Source organism: Panthera leo, chromosome B2 (genome assembly GCF_018350215.1).
Source record: "Panthera leo isolate Ple1 chromosome B2, P.leo_Ple1_pat1.1, whole genome shotgun sequence".
Classification (NCBI taxonomy): Eukaryota; Metazoa; Chordata; class Mammalia; order Carnivora; family Felidae; genus Panthera; species Panthera leo.
The window spans coordinates 95,287,091-95,314,697 of NC_056683.1; the positions used below are offsets into that span (position 1 = coordinate 95,287,091).

General features: G+C 35.6%; 1 protein-coding gene across 1 annotated transcript in view; it reads right to left on the reverse strand.

The window, feature by feature from the left end:
• Positions 1-27,607, reverse strand: part of ATG5 (autophagy related 5) — a 129,007-nt gene that overhangs the window by 78,991 nt on the left and 22,409 nt on the right. The window contains exon 4 of the mRNA XM_042939466.1: positions 19,800-19,878. Within this exon, the coding sequence (XP_042795400.1) occupies positions 19,800-19,878 (79 nt within the window). The remainder of the gene's footprint in view (positions 1-19,799; positions 19,879-27,607) is intronic.

The following is a 27,607-nucleotide window of genomic DNA, read 5'->3' on the forward strand; positions in this document are numbered from 1 at the left end:
GACCAGGATAAACAATAAATGTACATCATATCAATGCTATGATATTCAAATGGATTAACATTGTAATAATTATTTCTATTTATGAAAACTTTAACTTTGTTATATTTGGTCTCTAAATTTAGAATGGCTTTTTCAGATACTGTACAGTTCTCTGTGCCACTAACTGTCCATTTTGGTGATGTATGAGTGGCAGCAAATAAGAAAGTTCATACTCCAAATAAGAAAGTTCATACTCCAAAGTAAATATTACTTTCATGTAGCTTGAATTTATGACCTATTTAAGCTTACACACTGTTAGAATTTCTTAAAATTGTGTACAATCTGATTATGAAAAAAGGAGTTAGGATCTCTCAAAAACAATGGTTTGAGAAATCAAAGGGAAAAATCCCCCATTTTCTAGTGTTGCTTCAGCATAGGCGGCTAATCCCCTCAACGGCTCCTGCAATCAGAAAAGATACTGAAGCTTTGCTTTTCCCAGATTTCTATTGTTCTGCATGTTTCTAAACTTAACCAATTTGCAGACACCCATAACTGATAGCTGACAGTCATAAATGACTAGTCTTTATTGTAAATGAGGGGTCTATCAAGACTGTAGGTTTTTATATATGTACGCTTCGAGAGAATATTCTATATCTCTAGGAGGAAAGTGAACTATTTAATAAAATGAACTCAAAGAAAACATGAAAGCAGTAACAGAAAGAGGAAATATCTACACAGGCAGTCACAGCAACTGAATCAATCATTGCAATGAATAAAGTGACAGATGTTTCAGTCAAAGCCCCCTCAGCTCCTGCTCATGAGATGTTCTTCCTTCCATGATTAGGTTGTGGTGGGGTGGGAAATCTTTTTTTAAAAGCTTCACAATAAAATTCCAGACAGATTCTTGATTCATTACATTTCTAATATCTTCTTACATACATTAGCAGTTGTGTATAAGTGCATTATCTTCTCAGTCCAAACAAATTCTTGCAAATACAGGTAGAGTCTGACACCATGTTTACTTGCTTTCATTAATCTTTCAAGTCAAAATGGCTGATAAACTTATCTAATTTCACTTAAAAAATTTTTTTTAATGTTCATTTATTTTTGAAAGAGACAAAGACAGACAGACAGAGACAGAGAGCAAGTGGAGGAGGGACAGAGAGAGAGGGAGACACAGAATCTGAAGCAGGCTCCAGGCTCCGAGCCGTCAGCACAGAGCCCAACACTGGACTCGAACCCACAAACCGTGAGATTATGACCTGAGCTGAAGTCGGATGCTTAACCAACTGAGCCACCCAGGCATCCCAGTCTAATCTGGAAAATACCACTTACTTAGATATTATCGTCAGTGTCCTTTAATTAAAATATGAATCCAATTTAGATGGTCTAAAATAGATACATAAACATTAGATAACCAAACAACACTAAACTGAAACTACTCACAAGTGAAAAAAAAAAAGGCTTTTCAACTTATTAATATTTCTTTTTTTTTAATATATGAAATTTATTGTCAAATTGGTTCAACTTATTAATATTTCAAGCTTGACACCAAAAGCTAAGGCAACAAAAGCAAAAACAAACAAGTATGACTAGAACAAACTAAAAAGCTTGTGCACAGCAAAAACCATCAACAAAATGAAAAGGCAATCTATGGAAGAGGAGAAAATAACTGCAAATCATATATCTAGTAAAGGAATAATATCCAAAATATATTTTAAAAAATCATACAACTCATCAACAAAAAAAAACCATCCAATTAAAAAATAGACATTTTTCCAAAGAAGACCTACATACAACAAACAGACACAGATGCTCAACATCACTCATCATCAGAGAAATGCAAATCAAAACCACAGTGATATCACCGCACTCCTAATAGAATGGCTATTAACAAAAAGACAAGAAATAACAAATGTTGATGAGGATGTTGAGAAAAAGAACCCTTTTGTATTGACAGCAGGAATATAAATTGGTGCAGACACTATGGAAAATACTATGTGGAGGTTTCTCCAAAACTTAAAAACGAAATCACTATCTCAGAAAGATATCTGCACTCCCATGTTCACTGCAGCATTATTTATGGTAGCCAGGACATAGAAACAACATAACTGTCCTTGGACAGATGAATGGATAAAGAAGATGTGGTATGTGTATATGTATATATACACATACATATACACACATAATAGAATACCATTCAGCCATTAAAAAGAACAAGGTCTCTGCATCTGTAACATGGATGGACCTTGAGGCATTATCTAAGTGAAGTAAGTCAGAAAGAGAAACACACATACCATAATGATCTCACTTATATGTGGAATCTAAAAGGGGCGGGGGGCGGTGAAGCTCACAGATACAGAGCATAAACTAGTAATTGCCAGAGGCAGTGGTTGAGGATTACACAAAAAGAGTGAAGGGGATCAAAAGATAAAAACTTCCAGTTATGAAATAAGTAATAATTACATGGGGGTGTAATGTACAGCTCGATAACTACAGTCACTAATAGTGTATTGTAGGGGTGCCTGTGTGGCTCAGTCGGTTAAGCGCCTGACTTTGGCTCAGGTCATGATCTCACAGTTTGTGAGTTCAAGCCCCGCTTCAAGCCTCACTTCGGGCTCTGCTCTGACAGTGTGGAGCCTGCGTGGGATTCACGCTCTCTCCCTCTCTCTCTCCGCCCCTCATGGGATTCTCTTTCTCTGCCTCTCATGGGATTCTGTCTCTCTCTCCCTCTCTGCCCCTTGCTCACTCTCGCCCTCTCTTTCTCAAAACAAATACTGTATTGTATATTTGAAAGCTGCTGAGAGTAAATTTTAAAAATTCTCATCACAAGAAAAAATTTGTAACTACGTATGGTGACAGATGTTAACTAGTGATCTTCTTGCAACTTATACAAATACTGAATCATGTTGCACACTCAAGAGTAATATAATACTATATGTCAATTATACCTCAATTTTTAAAAAATACTGTAAGCTCTATTAAGACAAGAGAGGAAAACAAAAAGTCTCCATGTGATCCAAAAGAATCAAACACCCCCTTAAAAATGCAGCAGTTGCTAATAGAGTGTTACAGACTCAATGTTTGTGTCCCCCTAATATTCTCATGCTGAAGCCCTAATCCTCAATGTGGCTGTATTTGGAGACGGGCCCCTAAGGAATCAATTAAGGTTAAATGAAATCATATGGGTGGGACCCTGATCCAACAGGACTAGTGTCCTTATAAGAAAGACAGCACAGAGCTCACTCACTCTCCACACACAAGGAGGAAAGGCCATATAAAGACACAGAGAGAAAGCAACCATCTGCACACCAGGAAAACAGCCCTCACCAGAAACTGAATCCTGCTGGACTTTGATCTTGGATTTTCCAGCCTCCTGAACCGTGTGTGAGAAAATAAATTTCTCTTTTTAAGCCATTCAGTCTGTGGTATTTTGTTATGGCAAAATAACATACATAGCAATGTTGTTTTATTTGACTGTTGAGTCACCTCTAATAGCACGCTCCGCGTTCTTACAGGGAAAATATAAGGCCAGAGTTTAAAAGACTTCCTTTTATAAAATCTTCAAATTTCCTTCTAAGATCATTTTGGTGTGTGTGCATGTGGGGATCGAAAGGGAGGGGATTTTTCAAATATATCTTTTAAAATATAATTTTCAGGATGACAGAAGAATATGCCATGAAAGTTAATGGAATCAATGTTAAAATCAGCACTAAAATTGGTTAAACTTTCTTGATTTTCTTAAACCTTTTTAAAGACCTTATTTTTAAGTAATCTCTATACCCAACATGGGGCTTGAACTCACAACCCCAAGATCAGGAGTTGCACACTCTACCAAATGAGAGAGCCAGGCACCCCAATTTTCTTAAAGCTTCTAATTTTACCAGATCCAATCTGCAAACTTACCTTCAACCAATCATCTCCTTCCCTCCTGGTACAATCTAAGGAGTATCTACCATCGTATTTGCTATATCCCATCTTTTTGAATCTTTGAAACTCAATGCAATTAATTATTCCCCTCTTCCTATAAATCATTTTTAACGATTTTCTCTCTAATCACTGTTTCCCATTATTTGTTCCTAAAAATAAAACATGCACCCAAAGCAAAATTAAAAAAAAAAAAAAAAGAAAACAGATGAACATAAGGGAAGGGAAGCAAAAATAGTATAAAAACAGGGAGGGGGACAAAACAGACTCTTAAATATAGAGAACAAACAGAGGGTTACTGGAGGGGTTGTGGGAGGAGGGATGGGCTCAATGGGTAGGAATCATTAAGGAATCTACTCCTGAAATCATTGTTACACTATATGCTAACTTATTTACATGTAAATTAAAAAATAAAATTAAAATAATAAAATAAAACTTAAAAAAAAAAAAAACAACCCAACTTCCCTCTGGTTACAGTCCTCTTTCTTCTTCCCTTCAGAGCCAACCTTTAAGGTGACCAAGCTGGCAGTCAGCTCTTATTACCCATGTAATCTGTCTGCTACCCTCACCACTCTTGCAAACTGCTCTCTTGAAGGTCAGCAATGGTACCTTTCAGCCCTTGTTTTAAGCTCTCACCAAACATCTAGCATCTTTGAATATACTCCTTGAAGCAGTCATCATCAAGTCTGTGATACCACACTTCTCATTTTTCTCTGATCTTCTCTCATTCTCATTTGCAAAAAGCCTATTCCAGCGCCATTCCTTAAATGCCGGTATTCTTCAAGTTTCTAGCCTAGGACCTCATTGCTTTTTTCATTCCATACTCACCCTCATAAGCTTTCCTACTTCCACATCATTTATGGACTAATAAGTCTTGATATCTGTCCCAGCCAAGATCCTTCTCATGACAAGGATGCATATGCTCATTAATCTAGTAGATATATCAGTAGGCATATGAGACTTCAGCAAATCCAAAAGAAATGTCCTCTTGACTCCTCCTCCCCACCTCCCACATTCAGTCAAGTTCTACTGAGTCCACATCCCAAACAGATCTGAATCCATTCACTTTCAACATCCCCAGAGCCGCTTTCCTAGTACAAACTGTCAACTATCTGATATTTCTGAGAAGCCTTGAAGCTGGGTCTCATGCCCGAAGTCCTAAGCCCTTTAATTCGATTTTCACATTGGGAGTCACGGTGCTTTTCCTAAAATACAAATCAGATCTTCTCACACTCAGCTGCTCTGCTCTACTTTCAGGAAAAAAATCAAACTTCTCCCAAAGCCTTCGAGGTTCTGAAAGACTTACATCTCTGCTAACCTCTTCATCATAATCTCTTGCTCCCACTTCACATACTCCATTCTCTTTCCCTTCTCCCACACACATACTCTCTGCTCCGATGATCTTGATTATCCATCACCTACTCATTCTCTCAGCCTTACTCCCTCATTTCTGTGCCTCTACACAAAACATCTCCTCTGCCTAGAACCCTCTTTCTCCTTGCCTATCACTTGACCACTTACACAACTACAAAAATATCCTCCTCCTTCTTCAGGTTCAGATTTACATCACCTCCTCCAGGAAATTTTTTACATCCCAAGTCTGGGTTAAGTTCACAAAGTTCATATGCTTAACTCTATGTCACTTACGTTCTTATGTCACACCACTTTTAACCTCCACAAGGCAGAGACCATGACTGTTCTCACCTGTCCTTTCTCAGTAAACTTTTTAAATCAAGTCAGTGTTACTGATTCACACAGAGTGAAACGCAAAAATTTTAAGTATACAGATAAACAGTTAAATCTGCCCAAATAAGATATACAATATTACCGTCACTACACCCAAAAAGTTCTTTGGGGCCCTTTGCAATCAGTTCCCCCTCATTTTGACCCAGCTTGTCTGATTTGTAACACAAGATTAGTTTTGCCTAGAATACAATCACATACAAATAGAATCATAAAATGTAGTATTGTATAATCCAGCATCTTTTACTTAGCACAATGCTTTTGAAATTCATCTGTTACTGCACGTATAAATAGTTCCTTTTTGCTGCAGAGTAGTATACCACTGAATTGTTAAACCAGTCTGTTCATCCAAAAATCTTACATTAAGATCGTATCCAGATTGTAGCTATTATTAAGAAAGCTGCTGTGAACTTTAGTGTACAAATATTTTGTGAACATGTTTTCATTTTTCTTGGGTATTTACCTTAAAACAGAAATGATGGATCACAGAATAAGTTTATGGTTAACATTATTTAGAAACTGCCAAATTGTTTTCCAAGGTGATACCACAATTTTACACAACCACCACCAAGTTATAAGAGTCTTGGTTATTCCATGTCCTCAAACTTGGTGCGGTCAGTCTTTTTAATTTTAGTCTTTTTTTTTTGTTTTAAATATGGAATGCTTCACAACTGTGTGTGTCATCCTTATCTCCTCTCATTCCAATTCCAATTTATACACTGCCAAAGTAAGCATTCATTGTGGTTTTAATATGCACTTCCCTGATGACTAAAGGTGTTGAGTGCCTTTTCATGTGCTAATTGGTTATTCATATATACACATATTATGTGAATACATATGAATAATTTATATGTACATATATACACATTTGTGTATATACACCATTCAAGTTTTTTGGATTGGTTCCAAAGCAAGTGATGTATTAGAGAACAATTTGAGGAATGTGAACTTCATATTTACTTTTGTAAATACTGTCCACCAGAAATACTAGGTGAATAAAGAAACTGCACCCAGCTAAACTGAGCCACAAAATACACAAAACACACACACTTCGGCAATGCACCTGCCTCCTCGATTCCCGTTACAAGCTACACTCATCCACATCTGGTGTTACGGTTTTGTCTGATTTGAGACAACTTTCCTTCCACCACTTCACAATAAGTGACAGGCTGCAAACTCTTCCAATGCTCATTTCTACAAACCAAACTTCCAGTCTTTTTCAATATAAAGTGCCATATTTATTGTAGTATTTATGTACTTAACGATTTAATATATGTAAAACTGTGCTTTTATTAGGTTCCTATATTTTTTTGTCACTAATAAAGTTTTCAGTTTTGTGCCCTTAATGAATTTTCCCCCAAGTCCTGTGATTTTTAACAGCATATTGTTTTTTAGGAATACATATTTTGCAGTAGAGTAAAACTGCCCGTAGAAGTGGTGGGAATAGACATCCTTGCCTTTTTCCTGATCTTAGGGTGAAACATTCAGTAAACCACCGTTTAGCATGATTTTAGCTATAGGCTTTTATACTTACTCTGTGTCAAATCAAAGAAATTCCCTTCTATTCCTAAATTTGCTAAGTGTTTTGAGGACAAATGGATACTGAATTTTGTCAAAAGCCTTTTTCAGCAAGGATCTATGTGACTGTATGATTTTTCTACCTTTGTCTGTAAATGTGCTGAATTATATGTATTCATTGATATTTGAAAGCTGAATCACCCTTGTATTTCTGGGACAACCTCAACACAGTCGTGGTGTATTGTCCTTTTCCTATATTGCTAGATTCAGTTTGTTAGTATTTTCTTGAGAGTTTTTGCATTTATGTTCATGAGGGATATTGGTCTGTGTTGTTTTTTTTGTTTGTTTGTTTTCTTTTAATACCCATTACACATTCTGGCATCACTCTGGCCTGTTGAGCAAACTGGGAAATATTCCCTCCCTTTCTATTTTCTGAAAAAAAAGTCTGTAAAGATCGGTACTATTTATTCCTTAAATATTCGATAGAATTCACCAATGAAACTTTACAAATTTCACTTTACAAGAAAGTTTTTTTAATGACAAATCCAACTTCTATATACATTTAGGGGTTATTCGTATCTGCTATTTATTGTGTCAGTTTCAGTAAATTGTATTTTCACTGAGTATGTCAATTTGTCAAATTTGCTGGCATAAAGTTGTTCATTTTATTTCTCACTATCCTCTTAATAGCTATAGGATCTGTAGTAATATTCCATTTTTCATTCCTGATATCAGTATAAATTATGTTTTCTACTACAGAAAGTTTGTAAGTTCCTCTAAGCTTGGTTTTATATGAAGCTCACAAACTTTAATTATGTTGTGTTTCCATTATCATTTAGTTTGAAGTATTTTTAAATTTCCCTTGTGATTTCTTCTTTGACCCAGAGTTAACTGAGGATTCAGTGACCCTATCCTTTAGACAACTGTGGTCATATATTTTATTTCAATGGTAGTATTAACCCTTCTGTAAAATTCTATCATTCTTATTTTAAACAGTCATATCCCTTTTAAAGCAGTTAAAGGAGGTAATCTTTTGTATTTACCATTTTATTAACCATTTCTGGTATTCTTCACTCCTGTCTATAGCTTCTTTGAGTGTCTTAAGATGTCACTGTATTGTATTTTGATTTCTCATAAGACATCATCCATCATTCACCATCATTTACTGTTCTCTTTTAGGTCATGTTTCTTTTTTTGTAGCAGCTTTCAAGATTTTCTATATATTACTGGGTTTCAGAATTTTGATTATGATATGCCTAGGTATGCTACATATTTACTTGCTTAGAATTTCCTGAGCTTCTTCCAATACACAGATTGTTTTCTCCCCCAAATACAAAAAATCATTAACCATTATTTCTTTTTTAGAAACTGAGATATAATTCAGATGATATTTGCTTAAAATTCACCATTTAAAAAAGTACATTTCAGTAGTTTTAAGTATATTCACAAGGTTGTACAACAATCACTACTATCAAATTATGTAACTCCAGAAAAACCCCATATTTATAAGCAGTCACACTAATTTACTTTCTGTCTCTAGATTTTGCACATTCTGGACATTTCATATAAATGCATCCCAATGTGTATACAATATGCAGTCTTTTGTGTCTTCCTTCTTTCACTTAGCATGACATTTCAAAGTTCATCTATGCCATAGCATGGATCAATACTTCATTCCTTTCCATGACTAAATTATAGAGTTGACCCTTGAACAAGTGGTTAGAAGTGCCAACTCACATCCCTCCCTATGCAGTTGAAAATCTACATGTAACTTTTGACTGCCCAGAAATTTAATTATGAATAACCTGATCGGAAGCCTTACAATAACATAAACAGTCAATCACCTATTTATGTATGTTTTGTATACTGTATTTTACTATAAAGTGAGCTAGAGAATAGAAAATAAAAAGGAAAAGAAAATACATTTATAATACTGTAGTATGTTTATATAAAAAAAAAAAACCTGTATGTAAGTGGACCCACGCAGTTCAAATCCATGTTGTTTCAAATTGTTATTTGAACATGTTATTTGAACATGTTGATCCATGTTATTCTATTATATGGCTATGCATTTTGTTTATTCATTCATCAGTTGATAAGCACTGGGGTTGCTTCCATTATTTGGCTATTATGACTAATGCTGCTATGAACATCCATGTGCAAGCTCTTACGTGGACATATGTTTTCAATTCCCTGGGGTAAATAACTATGACTGGAATTGGTGGGTCATATGGCAAGTCTATGTTTAATCATTTGAGATACTGTCAGACTGGTCTCCAAAGCAGCCACATCATTTTACATTTCTAATAGTAACATGTAACATATGAGAGTACCAATTAATCCACACTCTAACACCTGTTGTTTTCCAGCTTTTTGATTATAGTTATCTTAGTGGGTCGAAGAGAAAACTCAATGGTGTCTTTCTTTGCCCTTCTTTAAGAACTATTCTGAACATCATTTCACATGCTTGTTGGCCATTTATATATCTTCTTTGGAGAAATGTCTACTCAAATACTTTGCCCATTTTTTTGTTTGTTCATTTTTACTTTGCTCATTTTTAATTGGGCTCTTTACCTTTTTAGTATTGAATTCTAGGAGTTCTTTATATATTCTGGACACTAGACCCTTCTTAGATAATATGATTTTGCAAATATTTTCTCTTATGGGTTATCTTTTTACATCCTTTGAAGCACAAAGGTTTTCATTTTGATCAAGTCCAATTTACCTGCCCCCCCCCCCGCTTTGGTTTCAGTGTTATACCCAATAATTCACTGCCTAATCCAATGTCACAAATTTATTTTTCTAAAAGTTTAATAATTTTAGTTCTTACATTTAGGTCTCTGATCCATTCCAACGTATTATTTTTTTTTTTTAATATACAGTCACTTTCATTCTCTTACATGTGGGTATCCAGTTTGCCAGCACAATCTGTTGAAAAACTATTCTTTCCCTCACTGAACTGCCTTGGCACCCATATAGAAAATCAACTGCCCACAAATTTATGTTTTAGTCTTGACTCTCACTTCTACTCCACTGATTTATGTCTGTCCTTAGGCCAATACTATGGAGTTTAGGTTACTGTAGCTTTGAAATAAAGAAATGAGAGTCTAATCAGGGCACCTGGGTAGCTAAGTCAGTCAAGCATCCGACTCTGGATCTGGGCTCAGGTCATGATCTCATGGTTCGAGAAGTCGAGCCACACGCCAGGCTCTGTGCTCACAGTGCAGAGACTGCTTTGGGATTCTCTCTCTCCCCCTCTCTCTGCCTTTCACCCACTTGCACAAACGCGTGTACACATGCTCTCTCTCAAAATAAATAAACATTAAAAAACAGTTCAGGGGAGCCTGGGTGTCTCAGTTGGTTAAGCATCAGACTTCACCTCAGGTTATGATCTCACAGTTCATGAGTTCAAGCCCTGCACTGGGCTCTCTGCCATCAGTACACCGCCCGATTCAGATGTTCTGTCTCCCTTTCTCTCTGCCCCTCCTCTGTTCACATTCTCTCTCTCTCAAAAATAAAGGAAACATTAAAAAAAAAACTAAAAATGGGAGTCTAATCATTATTTCTTAAAAACATTTTTCTGAATCCTTCCCTCTTTCCTCTCCTCCTAGGACTCTAAGTACATATATGTAAGAGTGCTTGATATTATCCAAGAGGTCATCGGGACTCTGTCTCCCCCACCACCAGCACTGATTTTCTTTTGATTCTTCATATTGGATAATTTCTATGGATCTGACTATAAGTTCACAGAACCCATCTTGTGTCATCTCCAATTCACCATTAAGCCCATCCAGTGAATTTTTCATTTCAGATATTATTCTTTTCAGTTCTATAATTGTGTAATCTTATTTTAAGTCATTAAGTTAATAGTTGCTTTAATTCATTTTTCCGAATTTCAAATGTGGGTTATCTCAGGACCAGTTTCTATCGATAGCATTTTTCCCCTTGATATGGTTCAAATTTTCCTGTTTATTTGCATGTATAGTAATAATTAGTTGTATGCTGAACCCTGTAAATATGGTGTGGGTTTTCTAGATTGTATTGTCTTTCTTGGTGAGTTTTGTTCTGCCTGGTGCCTCTCTGTATGATCCCAAGAAGGCCTAATTTTAGGCTTTATTAGAGCAGATCCAAAGCAATCCTTGCTCTTTAATGGGAGTTGGCCACCCTTTTTCTGTAAAAGGCTAGACAGTAAAAGTATTAGACTCGTGGGCCATACAGTGTCTATAGCAAGTGCTCAACTTTGCCCATGTAGCCCAAAAGTAATATGTAAATGAATTAGCATTGATGGCTGCATTTTAAAACAAATTTATTTACGGTCACTAGAATGTATATTCCACATAATTTTCAAGCTTCACAAAATACTATTCTTGTGTAATCATTTTTTTCAGCCACTAAAAAATATAAAAACCATCCTTAGATCACAAACCACACAAAACAATCAGTAGGCCAGATTTAGCACAGATCATAATCTGCTAATCTTGCTCTGAGATATAACTCTTACTCCTATAGCATAGTCTTTCTGGTCTCAGATAAATGTTTAGTTATGTTAACTAGGTCTCTCTCCAGATGAGCTGGAATCCAACCTCTCCAGGTATAATGGGACCTATCCCAATCTAACATGCATTCTCTAGTTGGCCTTGAGGAATATTGCCTATGCATGTTTAGCCCAACTCTCAGTAAAGGACTCTTGGGAAAGTCACACTGATACTTTCTTCTTTGATACCCTGCTTAGCAAATTCCAGCTGCTTCAGTGGCTCAGAACTCCAATTTCTGCATCCTTAACTCAGCAGGACTTGCCTGCTCTATTTGAGTTTCATTCCCCATGACACAGTCAGGAAACTGCCCTGAAGCACAGAGATGGGCTAAATGTGGTGCTCACCTTGTTTGTTCTTTCTCTCTAATGTCCAGTGCCTGAAAAGAGCTCTACTTCATATATTTTGTCCAGTTTTATAGCTGTTTATGGCTGGAGGAAAAATCCAATCCAATTACTCTGTCATAGCTGAAAAGCAGATGTTAACCTCAATAAATATTCAATGAATAAATTAATGGCTAAACAAACCGTATTTTATAAAGTTTTAAGTATACATGACCCTCCATGATCTCCACCTCCTTCACACCATTCTGCAATCCCTTCCCCTAGACTATAGACAAGACTTTTATTTGCATTTAACCAAAAGAATATGGCAAAGGCTATGGGATCTTACTCCTACGATTAAGTCATGCTATATAAAACTCCAATCATAGGGTGCCTGGATGGCTCAGTCAGTTGAGCGTCCGACTTCAGCTTAGGTCATGATCTCATGGTTCATGGGTTTGAGCCCTGCATCAGGCTCTGTGCTGACAGTTCAGAGCCTAGAGCCTGCTTCAGATTCTGTGTCTCCCTCTCTCTCTGCCCCTTCCCCACACGCTCTGTCTCTATGTCTGTTTCTCTCTCTCTTTCAAAAATAAACATTAAAAAAATTTTAATGTCTCTAGCTCTAGAGACTTCTTGTTGACTCAGTGAAATAAGCTGCCATACCAGGAAAGTCCACATGGCAAGGAACTTCAAGCAGCCTTTAGATACTCAGTGCAGCCTCTACTGTAAGAAAGAGCCCTCAGTCCTACAAACACAAATAAATGAAATCTGCCAGCAACATGAATGAGCCTGGAAGAAGATTCTCAGTCTCCAGGCAAGAATGTAGCTCAGCCAACACCACAGTTACAGTGAGACCCTAAGAAGAAGATAGATCCCCAGAAACTGTGAGATAATAAATTTGTGTTGTTTTAAACTGCTACATTTGTGGTGATCTATTACACAGCAACAAATAACTAATATAATGCAGTACTGACAGATACTACGAAACAACCACCAATATTTAGAGCTGGCAAGTACCTGCAGCAGAAGCTGACTGTGATGTGCACTCAAGAACAGGGAGAGCTACCTCAGACCTATGTCTTCAACACATAGTGAAGAAGCAGAGATATAGTAAATTTCCCCAGGGAGACACAGGGGCTCTTGGCCTAGCAAGAAAGGATCTGTTCGTCAGAAAAAGGGTGTGGGGCAGTCATACAAATTATTTAAAGAACAGTCAAAACCCATAGTAGTGCCTTTTAAGCATTGTAGGAAAGATAGAGAATACTTTGATCCAAAAACCTAATTTTGTCTAGTCACAATTATTCTGTAGTGTTTGCACAGAAGCACTTACCTTAATGCTGACCCTCTTTTACCTAGCAAATTTGAACCATTACGCCTAATAATCACGGTCAAAATTCAGAATTAAAATTTGTGCTCTTCTCAGAACCAAGTTATACCAATTTAGTACCACATTATCAGGACAGAAAGAAAAACACCAAGTTACTGTTGACTTTGTTTACTCATGAAACTCTTACTTAGGATATGCAATAGAACTGGGCATTTTAAAGAGCCCACTATCTTTGCCTGATGTTACTATATTTTTGAATCACACTACAAATTTCTCTTTTTAAAAATTTCACACACTGTAAGCAACTTTTTAATTATAATGCAGCTTTGCAAACAGTATGCCTATAGGAATAATGAAAATTTCAGATGAAAAAAACCATAGAGAAAGAAAAATAAAGCAAAGGTAGCAAAATGTTAGCAACTGGCAAATCCAGGTAAAAAAATATGTAGATGTTCACCTGACAACTCTCAACTTTTCCAATACACATTTAAATTTTTTAAATAAAAAAGTGAAGAAGAGAAATAATTTTCTCAATAACCTAATGAAGTTTAGGAATCAAAAATGTCCTTGATGCTAATTATAAAAGTCTGAAGAAGTTACCATTTTCATTCTTGTCTTGATAAACAGAGAAAGAAAACAAAGTAAATATCCAGATCTACGTTTTAAAGCAGTTAACGCTTTACAATTATGTAATATTTCTCTCTCAGAATTCCAAAAATAATGTAAAAATTTCTAAAAACATTTTAATTTTCTGAATCATCCTTATAACCTTTTGGTTCTTTACACAATATCATTAACTTTTAGATCTGCACTGTTCTCCAAACTCATGTTATTCCACATGTGGTCTGCTGGACCAACAGTATTGCATTACCTGTGAATTTGTTAAAAATACAGAACCTCAACAGCCATACTATGGAAGCAGCCCAAGTGTCCATATCAATAGATGAAAGGATAAAGAAGAAGTGGTGCATGCATGCATACACATGCACACACACACACACACACACACACACACACACAAATATACAATGGGATTATTATTCAGCCGTAAAAAAGAATGATTATCTCGCCCTTGTCAACAACATGGATAGAGCTAGAGTATAATGCTAAATGAAATAAGTCAGTCAGAGAAAGAGATAAATCATTTGATTTCACTCACATGTGGAATTTAAGAAACAAAACAAACAAGTAAAAAGAGAGAGAGGGAGAGAGAGAAACCAAAAAGCAGATTTAACTATAGAGAACAAACTGATGGTTACCAGAGGGGAGGTGGGTAAGGGGATGGGGGAAATAGGGGATGGGGATTCAAGAGTACATTTATCATGAGAAAAATAATTAAAAATGTATATATTCATAGCTTCAATATCATTGATGACCCACAGTCTTTACAGTAAGGCAAGAATTATTAACTTCATCTATTCATAGTGATAGCAGGACAACTAAGATTAGGATAATGGCTGGTAGAATAGTTCAAGCTGTTTCTACTTCTTGCATGTCTATTGTACTTATGTGAGTTAGGTTAGCTGTTAACATCAATGAAATAAGGTAAATCACTAAGGAGCTAGTCAGGAGAACAATTATAATGTATGATCATGAAGTGTAAAAGTTGTACAATAGGTGATGCTGCATCTTAGAAACCAAGCCAGAATGGATATGTCATCAAGATATGAGGTGTTTGAGGGGCACCTGGGTGGCTCAGTCCATTAAGTGTCTGACTCCTGATTGCGGCTCAGGTCATGATCTCACGGAGATCAAGCCCCAGATCGGGCTCACGCTGACAGAGGGCTCACATTGATAGCATAGGGCCTGCTTGGGAGTCCCTCTCTCTCTTCCTCTCTCTATGCCCCTCCCCCATGCACACTTTATCTCAAAATAAACTTAAAATAAAAACAAGATATAAAGTGTTTGAACCTATAATTTCACTTTGACAAAGTTATATAATTTTTACTAATATCTCACTCATTTAGAAAGACATAGGAGTTATGATACTGACTTGACACCAGTTTGAGCAGGTTTGATTCCTTCCTTTCTTATTTTACATTTATGTAAGAAGATTCTTCAAATGTATGATATGGGGGAGGGGGGCATCCATGTAGTCATTTGAGATAAGTAGCTATTAATTCTACTATTGGTATTTGTTTATATGCAAATTCCTCTAAAATTAAGAAAATTATTAATATCACTGCTGTTAATGAAATGAATGAACCTATGGATGAGGTAGTATTTCATATTGTATATGCATCTGGATAATCAAAGTGAGCTGGTGGCATTCTTGAAAAGTCAAGAAAGTGTAGTGGGAAGAAAGTTATGTTAACACCTACAAATACAGTTGTGAAACAAATTTTTGCTCAGATTGAGTTAAATGTATAGCCTGAAAATAATGGGAGTCAGTGAACAAATCCTCCTATAATGACAAATAATGCTTCTATTGATAAGATGTAATGAAATTATGCTACTACATAATATGTATCATGAAGAACAGGGCCCAAGGATCAATTAGCTAGAGTTAAGTCCTGCTAGACCTCCTACTGTAAATAAGAAAATAAAACATAAGGCTCATTGTACAGCTGGTGATCATTTAATATTTCCTCCATGGAGGGTGGTTTGTCAACTAAATACGTTTTCTTGTAGGAATGGCAATCATTATGGTAGCTGATATAAAATATGTTCATGTGTCAACATCTATGCTGACTGTGAAGTTATGATGAACTCATGCAATAAAGTCTAAAAATCCAACAGAAAAAAAAGAAAAATAAATTAAAAAATAAAAAAGCAGAACCTCTGCCTTCAGCCCAAACCTACAGAATCAGAATCAAAATCCTCACCTTAACAAGACACACAGGTAATTTGTATGCGCAAGTTTGAAGAGCACTGCTCTAGACATTAAAACTCATTTACTATGAACATTATATATCTATTCAAATGACAAGCATCAAAGTCAGTTAAAAAGAAAATACCTGAAAGCTTTTTAAAAGATTTCCCCCACCAAGAATTCAGTCTGAACTACAAAATGATCCAGTGTGTGTGTGTGTGTGTGTGTGTGTGTGTGTGTGTGTTTATGCAGACAGAGTCTCTTGGAGAGCTTATTATTGCATAAAACCTAATCAAAATCAATTAATATCTTTGAAAGCAACTGTAAAAGAAATAAATTGTAAGCTGTATGGTTAAAATACTGACACCATTTGGCATACTCGATGCAGTATCATAAGAGATAAAATACATTCATATCAACTGACAAAGTTATTATTTGATAAATTCAATCTGTTGATAAACTATTATCTAGAAACTAAAAACAAAACAAAACTCTGCTCCCTCATTCTAAAAGCACTGCTTTGCTACCTGCAAATGTAATGCTTACTCAATTTTATTGTAATCAATCAAAAGCCATAAAGTAATGCAACAGAAATGGACCACATCAATTAAACACTCAGGGACAACTTTTGAGGAAAGCTAAGTTTTATAACCCTAAATAAAGGGAATTTAATTTACAGAAAGAAATCTGGGCAATAATTTTCTTCCAACACAGGCCAGGGGCAGAAAGTGTACAAAGGGCAGCTATGAGAAACACGCTGGTAGTTTGAGCAAATTTAAAACATCCTCCATAATTTCCTTATTAGCTCTAAGATTCCGCTTTTTTTTGGATTTCTCTAATAAATTTCCCATCTGGGAAGAAAATGTGTGACCTACTAAAGACCTCAAAAAGCAATTCATTTAAAAATACCAAGAGGGGCGCCTGGGTGGCTCAGTCGGTTAAGCGTCCGACTTCAGCTCAGGTCACGATCTCGCGGTCCGTGAGTTCGAGCCCCGCGTCGGGCTCTGGGCTGATGGCCAGATTCTGTGTCTCCCTCTCTCTCTGCCCCTCCCCCATTCATGCTCTGTCTCTCTCTGTCTCAAAAATAAATAAATGTTAAAATAAATAAATAAATAAATAAATAATAAAAAAAATACCAAGAATATACCATTAGATGTAACACAAAAATCATTTTTTTTGTGAAAAATAACTATTTTCCAGAACAACAACAATAAAAACTTAGGGAGAATACTGGCACTGTTTTATGGTTTTACAAATATTTTTAATGTGTGGCTTAGTAGAAAACAGATAAATTATCTTATTAGTTTCAGTTTATTATAACATTAATGTGGAATCTGAAAACATATCAATAAACATTTTGATCTGTGACATTAAAATCCCTGATTCTGACCTTGTATTTTGAACAGATCTTTTTCACAATCATTATTTTGTAACATCATGCATTGACCATTTGGGAATTATTTGTTTACTGAATTAATGTAGATCTCCAAATGCTGACACATTTCTTACATAAAATTTCTTAAAAAGCAGATGTTAAAATGACCACCAATCTCATCAGAAAATTGTTTTAAGAATAATAAAGCTGTCGAGCTCATGGTAGCAGATATGTTTTCCAAAATTCCAATTTTCACTTAAAAGTTCACGTTATCACTGGCAACAAATATTGTCAGTTGCTGTCCTTGCAATGAGAGATTCACTTCATTTATTTTAAAAAACTGTCTTACAAATGCCCAAATATGAATAACCACGCTCTGTCAGTCACTCTTTCAAAGAAAAAAATGGTGTTTCACGAACAAAGTGACTTGTTTGGCCTGCCCTCAAACAAGGGCACAAGTGCTTTTCCTTAAGACAGCCATCATTTTTGACATACAGCAGAAGTGCTTTATATACACTCTCCATTTCATCACAAAGCAGATTGAAAAGGCATGTAGTTAATAATAATCAATAACCTGTACTGCTTCATCCAGAATAGTCTTAAGTGAACGACTGTGGCAGTGAGGAATACAATAACCACTTGCACAGTGTGGTGCGTGCACTGCCCGGCTTTGTGCTATGGCACCAACAGTTTTACCCACCATCTCTTTTGCAGGTGAGTACAAATGGAAACACAGAGGAAAGGGAAACTAGCATCTTATTATTATTACAGAAATAGATTTACCCTCATGGATCTTTTCAAAGGGCTTCAGGTACCCCTATGGGTCCACAGACTGCTTTGAGAACCATTACACTAAAACAATCATAACAATTTGAAGCTTTTCCTATCATTATTACAATCCACTGATTCATTCAATGGGTAATTACAGAGGGCTTGGTATGTAGTGCCAGCTGGGCACCATACAGTGTGTGAGTGTTTTGAGCGTCTCTGGGTCATTCACTCATGTACCTCAAGTTTGTAGAATAGTGCTTGGCTGGCACACAGCAGGTTTCTGGTATTTGCTGAATAAATAAATAAAAGTGTAGCTGTGATATATTTTAACCTAGATTTCAAAGTCTTAAAGTGCATCCTTCTCACCCATGCAAATAATCTAATTATGGGAATTATTTTTCAACGTAATGGGAAAGACTAACGTGTTAGGCAATATGGAACCTTTACCCTCATTATTCTTGGAGTAGTTTTATCTTCAGACCATTCTAAACTTAGATTTGCATGGTACCATAGTAACTGAAAGTCACATGTATCAGAACCTTTGATTTGCATGGTACCATAGTAACTGAAAGTCACATGTATCAGAACCATATCCTCACTCTGTATGGTCCTGTGGTAATAAAACCTGTGGTAACATGGTACTGTGCAAAGCACATTAGTGCAAATGACAGGGAAATAAACGCCAATGACCCACACACTCACTTTTAGTAAAATGGAAAGGAAAGCATCTTAGGAAGAATGGGTGAGCAGCCTTTAGGCAGTGACTCTGAATGAATGCCGCTTACAGGAAAGCAAATTAGACACTTAAAACGACTTTTCAATCTTTTAACATACCTCCCTCCCACAATCCATAACCCTCTGAGAATCACTGCCTAGTGATCAACTAATAGAGGTTTTTCAATCCTTCGATAGTATTCGTGAATTGCTTGGGGAGCAGGGGCTGAAAAATCAAGGTGGTTAAGGGGAAAGACTGACCATGTTATAAAATACTGGGACGAAATTAAGTTAAAATAAATCTGGACTGGTCTTAAAAAGTACAGGAATTAAAATTTCTCAAAACACACTCAGATCTTGTCTTTGGACTTCTGTCTCCTAACCCTTCTCACAATTCAATCAAAATAGCCTTAGAGTTACTCAACAGTGTTAAGCTGTACCCCTCCCTACTCCTATGCCTACATCTAAACTCAGGACTTTGTCCTTCCTATTTGAGATTTTTTTTAATGAATATAAATATTCCAAAATATTTCAGATTTTAAATGTAGTACATTCAGTTCCAACAAATAGGCATTTATACATACAATGTTTAAATGGATCTGCCAAGAGTTAGGAATAAATCGAAACCTATATGGATGAACACTAGTGGCAGCTTAGGCATTAAAAAGTATCATGGGAGAGGCAATAAACAACTTCGCTTAAAACAAAAATTCTACTCATAAGTCTACTTACTAAATACCACAAGTGGGATAAATGGGAAATGCTACTTCAACTATACCTTAAAATGCACTGTGATGTTCCAAGGAAGAGCTGAACTTGATGCAAGAAGATCAAATAACAAACCAATTGGATAATGCCTAAAAACAAAAGAGTACGTTTTAAGAAAGAGTATTTTAAAGTTATAACTACAACTACAAAATAAACTTCAGCACATATTGTAACATCAAATATCAGGGGGCTTTAACCACAAATCACAGGAAGACAACATTTTACACAGTTACTTGCCTAAGCTAATATGGTATTGTTGCCAGGTACTAGTCCTTCTTCTAACCATTTCATTCCCCAATGAAGCCTCAATATACATAATGGGATTGTGCTAAAACATCGTTTATCAGTCATGACCACTATTATATCACAGTACTGCAATACCTGATTATCAATCCCAGTGTTCATATTGGACAACCAGTTTTTTAAAGCTTTTTAAAATTTTTTTTATTTTTAAAACAACTTAAAATTTTAGAAAATTTTAAGAAGAAGAGCACCTAAGAAAGCATACAATCATCCATTTTTGGTTATTACTACAGCATATAAATTTCCAGCCTTCTATTTATGCATACATATCTAAATATAGATTAAGCTTATCCTTTATGTAATACTATACCCTGCTTTTTTCATATAACATCATGTCAACATTTTCCAAAGTCACTAAATATTTTTCTGCACCCTCAAACTAAAGTGGGTTTTTTTTGTTTGTTTGTTTATTTTTGAGACAGAAACAGAGCGTGAGCACGGGAGGGGCAGAGACACACACACACACACACACACACACACACAGAGAGAGAGAGAGAGAGAGAGAGAGAGAGAGAGAGAGAGAGAGAGACAGAGAGAGAGAATCTGAAACAGGCTCCAGGCTCTGAGCTGTCAGCACAGAGCTCAACGCAGGGCTCAAACCCACGAACTGTGAGATCATGACCTCAGCCGAAGTCAGACGCTCAACCGATTGAGCTACCCAGGTTCCCCTTTTTAAAATAAATTCTATGGGGCACCTGGGTGTCTCAGTCGGTTAAGCGGCTGACTTCAGTTCAGGTCATGATCTCTCAGCTCTAAGGCTCATGAGTTTGAGCCCCGCCATCAGGCTCTGTGCTGACAGCTTAGAGCCTGGAGCCTGCTTCTGATTCTGTGTCTCCCTCTCACTCTGCCCGGCTCACGTTCTGTCTCTTTCTCTCTCTCAAAAATAAACATTAAAAAAAATTTTTTTAATAAGAAAAAATACATTCTGGACTTCTAAATAAGAGAACATTTCCTAATATAACTTTATTCACAGTGAAGCAAATTATTTAGCAATAAATACAAGGTTAATAATACAAACCTTGCAGATTTCAACAAACCTTATTTTTAAAATCATCCTTTCAAAGAATCTAAAGTGGCTTAAATAATGAAATAGAATTAAATAATACTCCCCAAAAAAGCAAAAACACGACTAGCTGGTATCCTATATGGTTCTGTCCTTTGAATGTCAGTGAGTTATGCCTAGATTTAAAAGCTGAAAAATTTAGAAATACATCTAATTCCTCTCAAAATGGTGACCCAATACATTGCCTAACCAAGATTCAAATATTAACTAATACTAGTTATGTTTGCTTACATCTACACAACATAATTGTGAAAAAGTCATCAATTACTAGAGATCATGTATTTATTTAGAAATAATTTAGAATGCCCTGCTAGTAAAATAAAACAGTAGGTAGTTTTAGTCACATATGTGTTATATCTCTTAATAACACCCTCGAACGTCTCTATTTGAAAGTTAGCATCTAACACAAATCTTTCATAACCAAATATGAGTATTGAAGGAAATTCTGGATTACCTAAATAATAGAACGTTTCCTTCAGAAACATTTCAGAAGCCATGGAAGGGGAAAAAAAGAAAAAAAGGAAAAAAAAAAGCCCTAGCCTGCCAAAAACTAAAATAAAAATAATAATTAAAAAAACAAAATAAAAATGCTGCTTTATAGAAAAGTTATAGATTCTATCCAATTCTCATCCTTCTCTCTGAACTTTTTTTTTTTAATTTTTTTTTTTAACTTTTTTATTTATTTTTGAGACAGAGAGAGACAGAGCATGAACGGAGGAGGGGCAGAGAGAGAGGGAGACACAGAATCGGAAGCAGGCTCCAGGCTCTGAGCCATCAGCCCAGAGCCTGACACGGGGCTCGAACTCACGGACCGCGAGATCGTGACCTGAGCTGAAGTCGGCCGCTTAACTGACTGAGCCACCCAGGCGCCCCCTCTCTGAACTTCTTAAATTATATGAGCTCTATATAATGCCTTGTATTTTTACAAAAGAGACCTCTGTTAGTTCTATTCTAGGAATCTTATTTCATCATTTTAGGAATTATTTCATTATTCATCAATTATTCCCATCTATGCTTTAAAGATAAAAAAGACTAAAATAGTAGCAATTTGGAAGAATAATGGCATGCCTAGAAGGATGATACAATAATGCATCCTTCCATTTTCTCACTGTTTCACCTAGAATATCATATTTCAAGAAAGCATAAAGTAAGGATCCAGACCCCATCTGCTTTTAGGTATCATTAACACAGCTGAAAGCAAAAAAATGTCTTGTTTTCCATGCATAGTGGGAAAGAGAGGAAACACTGACAAGGGAAGATGTTATGCAATTATCCGATAAATCAGATGATTTTTACAAAAAGACAGCAGTACTTTAGACTTTAGACCGTAAAACTGATCATTTAAGTGAAATCTCAGATTATGAGTCATTAGATGATATTCTAGGCGAATTTTACAGAATTCAAAACTAATTAATGAACAATGTATTTTTTTTTTGGTTATATATATATGTATGTATATACTTATATAGATAGATACATATTTTTAAAATTCAAGTTAGTTAACATATGGTGTAGTGTTGGTTTTAGGAGAATTTAGTGATTCAGCAACTTACATATAACACTCATCCCAACAAGTGCCCCCTTAATACCCATCACTCATTTAGCCCATCCCTCCACCTACCTCCCCTCCAGCAACCCTCAGTTTGCTCTTTGTATTTTAGAGTCTCTTCTGGTTTGCCTCCTTCTCTGTTTTTATATTATTTTATTTTTCCTTCCCTTCCCCTATGTTCACTGTTTTTGAACAATATATTTCTAAAGAGATGGCATTCTTATCCACTTAGTCGTTCAACATCAATAATTCCATTATACAATATTTTATGACAAGAATCTGGATCATTTTGCTAAAAAGATGTGTGATAGTATTTTTACATCTTGTATGCTATTTGTGCACTGCAATTTACCTGATAGGAAGCAGGTAAGTGCTAAAGGCAGATTTGTACCAAAGATGACAGGAAGGAATCATATGACGTAGAAATGAAAAAGTATTGATCATTCGAATTGGTATTTACTAATGTAAACACAAGTTTTACAACAAAATCATGATCTGTCAAAGGTTTTAAAAACTTCTTTAAGCATTGCTGTAAAGTACCAATAAGCCAGAACCTCTTAGAGGTCTATTTACATGACAACAAATGAGTAGTTAGTTGCATTCAGAAGACACTGCCCATTTCAGGTATCTGTACCTTCAAAACCAGGAAAATACAGAGTGAAAATCTGAATTTGCTGTATTTAAATACTTCTTAAAATCTCTAATAAAGTTGTCATTCACTATTCCTTTATTCGTCTCTAAGTTATTTATAAAATGACTTAAACATATGTCTGTCTGTGTATCTAAGTTCACTTCCTCAGATGGTAAATGAAGACTCTTTATCCTGATAAATATTAGGATGAAATTTAAATATTATGGTTCCTAACACTTATATTTAAATATAAATGTATGTAAAGTATTAATATAAAAGCATTCTAAATGTAATAGCTAATAACTACCCTGTAACACTCCTTAAAAATAAAACTGCACCAAAAAAACTATTTACTTCCTTATACTGTCTGGTCAACATCTACAGCTTATATACGGCTCAAAGCAGGTGTTTATGTCAGAATGATTTTGATGCAAGGATACCAACTCCAAACAAATATACTATCTGAATTAACTGGTTCCAAGACTGCTTATTTCTGATGAGTTTACTAATATGCAAGAAAATCTATAACCAAAAACAGAACTGGCAAAAATTAAAGGTACTGAATTTCTCTTACACTATAATCTGATTTACATCAAGGGTTTCAAAAGCACTAATTTGTACAACTCCTCTAAATAGATATTCTACATAGTTTTGTCAGGAGGCTGCTAACCCACAACACAGAAACCACATAAGCCATAACTATAAGTAAATCATAATGTAGCCATTTATCTGTTATGTTGCTACTCCTGCCAATCTAACCTAAATTTAACAGAAAAGGAAGCGGTGAGGATATGAACCTGGAATATATCCCAGAAGAGAGCCAACAGTAAAGGTTCCATCTACCGCCCCATAACAACTGACTGTGCCAGAAGTTACTGTGAGGTCTATTTTTCACATTTTATTCATTTTCTTTCTCTTCCTTAAACTGATCTAGTCTTTTCTAAATTCAATTTCTCAAAATGAGTAATATTTTCATTATTCTTTGCATAAGCTGTTTCTTCTTCACCCTTGCATTACTGCTAAAATACATACACACATACTGGCCACATGTATAGCAATAACGGATATGTTCCTAAGTCAGCCAAGGGTGCTCACAGTAGTCTAAACATCTGCAGTGGGATAATAAAGCAGTCTTCTAACATCAGCAGCAAAAGAAAGCTTCCCCATATACTAGAGAACTGTCATCCTACTCCATGTCACTGAAATAAATGCAGCCTATTCATAAGTCTGTTACAGTGATTCACTAGAAACAGGATTACATTTCATTGAATAAAAAAGGGCACAACTCAAATGTACACCAAAGTAATTTAATGATTACAATAAATTTTGCCCTGCTTCATCTATGGAACAAACAACTGTAGACTAGCACTGTGTTTCACAGCTTTCTAAACCTATTCTTATGCATGAAAAATTACAAAAATAACCAAGGGGATACTAAATGTCTAAAATGCTAAGTAAGCCACATTTCAAAATTCAAGTTTACAAAATAATGTATAAAATTTTAGAAGTTCAAAACCTTAGAAAAATGACTATCCATAAGAGAGAAAAGCCTGCACAGTGTTTATGATTAAGATGTCATTTTGTTAAAATTTACTTCTGAAACCACACAGATATAGTATTAAATTCTGGGTCATTCCGTTTATGTTTAAGATCAAAATCAGTGCCGCTTTTTTTTTTATTCAAAAGGTAGTTTCAACTTCTTACTTTCAACAATCAGTCCCGAAAATAAGTCAGTTTACCTAAGATAATAAGAAAGGAAAACTTTTTCTAAAACTTATACTGAAGGCCTAAGATCTAACCAATATTAGGGTATACAAACAAAGTATCCTTTTGAAGAACCAGAAACTGTTCTCTTAAAATAAGTCTAATACAAAAGCAACAAATACAAACTTTGGACACTTGATTTATGGTAAAAAGAAACTTCACCTTTTAAAATGCAATGTTAGAGCACCCTCTGCTGACTAATCAACTCAAATCACTCTTAAAAAAAAAAAAAAAAAAAGATCCTTACATTTGAGTTAGATCAGCACTTTCCACCTGCCATGTAATTTTTAAAAAAAAGGACTGTAGAGGATAAAACACTAATCAAATAAAGACCCCTCGGATTCTCTCTATAAATCAACAATATCCTAAGTATTCATTATGTGTATACCACTGCTCTTAAATATCTTTCTATTCTAAGACGGACAATTAACATAAGCAATGCAGAGAGAACATACAGAATTAAAAAAAAAACAAAAAAAAACTAGCAAACAGAATATCAGCAGGTGTGGTAGAAAGAGCCCTGAACTGAGAACTCAAAATCTGATTCCACTCACTCATTTGAGCACGTTATTTTATTGATTGGAGCCTCATTTTCTCAATAAAAAGAAGAGACTAATTTAATTTAGATTCATTCATGCAGTGAACATTTACTTAGCACCTCTTACGTACTGCTACTTAAGGTACAAAGCCCATAATGAAGTATCTCGTGCAGATATTTAAACAATCATAACAATAAATATGAATAGGACTTCTAGAGTAAGAAAGAGTATCAATTTATGCTCTTTCTTCCTTCTTTTATGAATTATCTTGTGTTTGATTTTTTTCTCACTTGACTTTATTTAAAACTCCAAAGAATCAGGTATAAGAAAGATGTTATCATCCTACTCAAATACATGTTCTTCTACTCTTTAAGACACTTGCATGGTCTCAAAAGTCCAAGTCCTACAAAACTTCAGTGGTAGCTGCTTCCCTACATGATTATCCTATATGAAGCCCACTGCTTAAATGCCAGACATTGATAGCCTATGACTCCTTTAACACAGGGAAGATAACTCCTTTAATGTGGAAGAAAACTGCAATAGTTAGGAGGAAAAAGAGAAAAAGGTCAAGACTTAGCCCAGAGGTCCTAGGTTACATTCACACCTCTGGAAGCTATTGCTTCCTCAAATACATGGAGTACCTAACAATATGGTAGTTAGTCCCCCAATATCTGTAGGGGATATATTCCGAGACTGCCCCAGCAGGTGCCTGAAACCACAGATAGTACCAAACTCAACACATTTTACATTTTTTCCTATATGTACCTATGATAAAGTTTCATTTATAAATTAGGCACAGTAAGGGACTAACAACAATAACATAATAGAACAATTACAATAAGTTATAATAAAAGTTACATGAAGTGGTCCATCAAAATATCTTACTGTACTGTACTCACCACTCTTCTTGTGATGATGTGAGATGATAAAATGCCTACGTGATGAGATGAAGTGAGGTGAATGACATATGCATTATGGCACAGCGTAAGGCTACTACTGACCACCTTCCGACAATACGTCAGAGGAGATCACCTGCTTCCAGACCACGGCTGACTGAGGGTAAGTGAAACTACGGAAGCAAAACCGCAGGATAAAGGGGGACTACTTCACTAAAGGCAGAGTTTTAACAAAAGCCATTAAACACAATGAGCTTACAACAAGACATATATCTATGAGAGTGACATCACGCATAATAAAAAGTTATCACCCCAAAACCTACAATGAAGATATGTGACCACAGTTACTTTCATATAAGCTCTCTAAAAGTAAAACTAATTTTAATTTTACTCTTTAATAAAAGACTTTCAGAAGGGATAAATCCTGACAAAGTAAGGACATGATATATTTAAGCCAAGATCATTACTCCATAGTAACAGGGAGAAATGGGTCCAAACATTGTTTACTGATACAGAATACAAATGTGTAGAATACAAATCCTATCAAATACAAAAACCACCACTATACAGGATGGATTAAAAAGCAGCTGAAGGATGATGACTAAGCACTCATTTACTTATAAAAGTTAAATTGAGGTTTCCCATCATTTTCAGAGTTTCTCATTTAGGGGTGGTTTTGTACCCCTCCACCCCGGGACATTTGGCAACATTTTTTATAATCATGACTAGAGGGAATATTACTAGCACTGGTAGGCAGAGGTCAAGGCTGCTGCTAAAAATCCCACAATGTATAGGATAGCCCTTCCACAACAAAAAATTATCTGGGTCAAAATGCCAACAGGGCTGTTGTTGAGAAGCCCTACTTTACAATGATAAAATTGAAAAGCCTAGTGTCAGTCACATGGATTCTTACAATAATGTGTATGCAACTAATACACATAAAGCAATGTAACTTCAATACCCAACTATAATACAGATAGAACTGCCAAGAATATAGATATATCCTATTGCTACTCAGCCACAATCTTTCCCCCTCCTTCCTTTCCCTCTACTCTCCTGATCCTTGCTCCTCT